The sequence below is a fragment of the Asparagus officinalis genome, chromosome 10 (assembly GCF_001876935.1).
Source record: "Asparagus officinalis chromosome 10, Aspof.V1, whole genome shotgun sequence".
Taxonomy (NCBI): Eukaryota; Viridiplantae; Streptophyta; class Magnoliopsida; order Asparagales; family Asparagaceae; genus Asparagus; species Asparagus officinalis.
Window position 1 is genome coordinate 8,776,054 of NC_033803.1, and position 4,439 is coordinate 8,780,492.

The 4,439-nt window shown below is 36.1% G+C and overlaps 1 protein-coding gene across 1 annotated transcript; it reads right to left on the reverse strand.

The window, feature by feature from the left end:
- LOC109825786 lies at positions 430-1,356 on the reverse strand. The gene has a single exon (XM_020392680.1). The coding sequence runs from the start codon at positions 1,150-1,152 to the stop codon at positions 685-687; it is 468 nt and encodes a 155-aa protein (XP_020248269.1). The 5' UTR covers positions 1,153-1,356; the 3' UTR covers positions 430-684.

The following is a 4,439-nucleotide window of genomic DNA, read 5'->3' on the forward strand; positions in this document are numbered from 1 at the left end:
TTGAGTGTAAAAGAGTCAAAATAAAATTAATCACTCTAGGGGTCTATCTAAAAAACAAAAGTAGAGGGACAGTAAGGTTAATTGAGTGTAAAAGAGTCAAAATAAAATTAATCACTCTAGGGGTCTATCTAAAAAACAAAAGTAGAGGGACAGTAAGGTTAAAATAGTTATAGTGATACTACATGTGGTCTGTCTGCAGTTAACCCTTGATTTTTAAGAGCACTACTACATGCTTCTTTTACAAATTAACTATGTAGATAAATTTATACACAAAGAATATATTGAAACAAAGAACATTTATTGGATAGATAATAGATGGATATTTTTTTGAAGGATTGACATGTAGGGGGACATATAGTTTTTTAGTAACGTCAATAGATCCAAAATGTTTATTAATTAAGGAAAATAAAAAGAATATACATCAAGAAGTATTGTAAGTTATAAGAGAATTAGGAACAGGAACTGGAAGTGAAGCAGACGACTATAGATTTCTGAATCGATACATATATATGTCACATCGCTCTGAGTCGGTTGCCAACTTTGGTGTAAAGCCATGTCATATCAGAAAGAAGCTGATCTTACAATTAATTAGCAAAAGAGCGTATTCATCTTTGAGTTTATTCTAAAAATACTCTCTTGTTCATTCCAATATAGATTGATAAGCATATAATTCCTTACTCTGGACTAGTAACTAAAATCATTCTCCACAATCCTTTCACTGAATATCTCGTCCTCTACCCATCCACAACATGCCACTGTTCTTGCTTCTATTCTCCTTTGCTCGTTAACCTTAGCAATGAACTCCTCAACCCTCTTATTCAATTCATCTATTCCATTATCTCCCTCTTCCTCGTCCTCCTCTTTAAACTCTTTTCCCTCTTCAACCTCATCCCTCTCCACTTGCCTCTGAAGCCTCTTGTTTCTCCTAACATACTCCTCATATATATCATGAGAAGGAGAAGAACACATGGAGTCCTTCGACTTTGTGAAGAGGACGGCAACGAAAACTGTCATGAACAAGACCTTGAAGAAGGAGAAGATGAGAGGGAGCCATACAGGACTTGAAAGGAATAACCCAAGGCAAATGGTTCTTGTAAAGAGCTTGAAGAGACTTTCAACAAGTTGTGTAGTCTTCCTTCTATAATTCTTCATGGCTTTTGAGCTAGCTAGCTAGCTTGAAGAGGCTTAACTAGCTAGATATCGGTTTGCTAATCAATAAGATAGAAGTTAGAACATAGGGTGATGAAGAGTGTTTAAATAAGGAGGGGAAAGGAATTGCGTTGGATTAGAGTGGCGTCTCCTCCTTTTAGAAAAGGGTGAGGAGATTATTGGAGGCTTTTACTTGCTTTTGTTTTTCTTTTCTTCACCACTGCACCACTTGTTTAATGGTGGTGAAGGTTGGACCCTTTTTTATGGACTCTCACGGTCTCACCATGTGTAGTATTTTCCTAACAAATTAATGGCGGTGTGTACAACAGCAAACCCAGAAGGATCTTGCCCTCGTGTTCTCAATTACTTTTGTGAATAGACCCCATTTAGTATGGATGTTTCGTACTTAACACCCTTCTAGTTTTATTGTTGCGGATAGACCCCTTGAGTGCTTTTTTTGTGTGGCTCTTTTGCCTCGATCGAGGGGGTATTTATCAAAATAACTCTCTCTTCAATTCCTGTGACGGAAAAAAATGTAAGATAACTTTTCTCAAGGGGTTTATCTGTAATAATAAAACTAAAGGACAGTAGGCTTAACATAGTGATATTATGTCCACTTAGCCCAGCAGTTTTGGATCTTGATCTAGTCACTAACTATGCGTTAATATTTAGTCGGCCGTGATTGATTTAACGACTAATCACAAACTGTCCATTAATGTCTAAAACTTAGGGGAGAGCATCCAAGATTGACATAGTACCAAGGAAAATTATCTATCTTGAGGGGAAAGAACCTCACACCTTCCACTATAATATAAGGGAAGAAGCAGTAATAACGTAGTAACTCCATGGACCATGATTTAGGTGTGTTTCATAGTTTTTTCTTTCAAATTGTTGAAGTAAAAGACTGAGCAAACATCATCTGATTGAGAGTGAGAGGTAAGGCACCAGACTCCTGGCATGTACTAGTTATGGGTTGCACGTGTTTGAATGCAAACCGTAGTTGCAAGCTTTTTGAGCTACAAAAATTATGAGATTTAAATTATCTAGAATTGCAAGTCTGCAACGAAAATTTTAATATCGCAAGAACAATTGTGGACTGAGAAACTTCATAACCAATTCAAGAACTTGCAATGGGCAATAGTTGTAGCAATTGCACTGAACCACACATCCTTTTTAAGTGAGAGCGTGACGGTTAGTTATCAGTTGAATATTAGCTTAGCCAAGATGCCGTAGAGTAGAATCTTTTTGTGAGCTTAATCTGACAGGACATTCTGATGGGCTAATTAGACTTCAGTCACTCTTTGCCACCAGTCAAACTAATTTAATCAAAAACCTCATAAATGTAGTGTCCACGTTATATTTTCATGTAATAGTTCTCTTTAATTTCTTTGTTTCGTTCACTTCTTAAACCAAAAATAATAATGATTTGCACATTCTTATTAATTAGTTGATGTGCTTCATATTCTAAGAAACCCATTTCATGGATTTTTTAATAAAGTAGGAGGAAACCATATTTGATAGTTTCCTCCCCTCGTTTCCTTTTATCTGGTTCCCAAGAAATTAGCTAAACAGCAAGCTAACAACCCTTTGATACTTTTTTAATATTGGACTATATATACTCACCTATGAATTCCAACAATATGTGGGATTAGATTCCAAAAAGAAGTATTTGTATGTCAAACTTCAGATTTGAGATGGAAATTTTGAGTTGGAAAAAATTCATTATTACAACCAAACGTCAATGGTTGGCGTACGAATGCTACTGTGCAAACCCTCCACTTTGTTATAAGGAAATTTGAACAGAAGGAAATTTGAGCAGACTTAATGGTAGACATAGGGTAATAACTTTCTTCTCTAGTAGGCTGGTTAGCTAAAGGGTTAATATCAAATACACTCGATCAGGCACTTTAAAATTTATCATCCCTGTAGATTGATTTTGATAGATATATAGAGCTTCCAGATGAAATTTGCCAACTATTTCCCCTTTAGAGCGACTTGATGACTTCAAATACAAAAAAAAAAAAATGCACTCGAAAGCTTTGTACATCAAAATCAAAGTACGGAAATGATTAGTTTCACAACATGATATTTCAAGGGGGTTATGTGCAACTAACCACTAATTAAAGGGTTAGCTAGGGCCCTCTGGTTTCACATGAAATAAGTAGTGAAGTAAGGTACGTACAATGGGAGCCCACTTGAGTCATCTTTGAGTCATGCCCACCATATTTTATTTCCTTTGGATAGAATTTTTTATATGGCCTCCGAGAATACTCATAAAGCTAAAAGTTTTTCTGTGTTTCAACTATATTTCATTAAAATAATTATAGCCTTTTCTTAGTTTTAGATGAGCGCAGCAATTTGACAGATTAATTATTGTTGTATTTGCATAGTTATGAATATTGAGGGGTCTCTCTTATTGGGATCCAAACTCCAAGAAGCATAAACGGTGTTGATCACAGAAGCTTGAAGATTGCATTGAAAGATGCAAAGTCAAGAAAGTTTTGAAAGTTGCTCTTAAAAATATGAAAGAGCAATTATGTATTAACTTACGCATTGTCTAGGAGATGACTTTATAAAGGCTCTAAAGATTGGTTGCAAGATATAGCAAACAGTGAGAAGCAGAGAGAACACAAGAGAGTGCGAGTAGTCTGGAAATTTCAACCAGCAGAAAATTTTGCAAGAACCATAATTTCTCTAAGGTTGACACTTAAGAATGTAAGCCATGTACCTGATATTCGTCTCAATCTTATTTCGACTGGAACTTGATGATGATGATTGTGTTAGCAACTTTGGAAATGGAAGGCTCGAAAGGGTCATTGGTCGTCGCCCATGGAAACAAGCAAGAAACACCCTATAAGACACAAGCTAAGCTATTTAGGGGAGAGACAAATGCTGCAGATGAATCCTCCACTGAACTATAGCATAAAAGGCTTGCGCACATGAGTGAGAAGGGAATGTAAATGCTAGTCAGGAAGCAGATTCTCCTTGATGTGAATGGTATACATTTCAAAACATGTGAGCATTGCATTTTGGGAAAGCAGAGCAGAGCTGCATTTTGTAGTTCTCCTTTACTGAGAAGGAAGTAGATCTTGTTCATACTAATGAGTGCCCTATGTCTGAAAGACCTATTAGTGGTGCACAATATTTTGTAACTTTTATTGATGACTACTCCAGAAGATTAGTTGTTAGATGCATTCAAGGAGGTTTTCCCCTTAAACACCAAAGATTAGGTGTTAGATGCATTCAAGGAGTTACATGCCAAAGTTGAAAAAGATATGCAAGAAGCTAAA

What these genes read in the sequence shown, in the direction of transcription:
- LOC109825786 (XM_020392680.1), bottom strand. Translation starts at nt 1,152, where the DNA reads ATGAAGAATTATAGAAGGAAGACTACACAACTTGTTGAAAGTCTCTTC.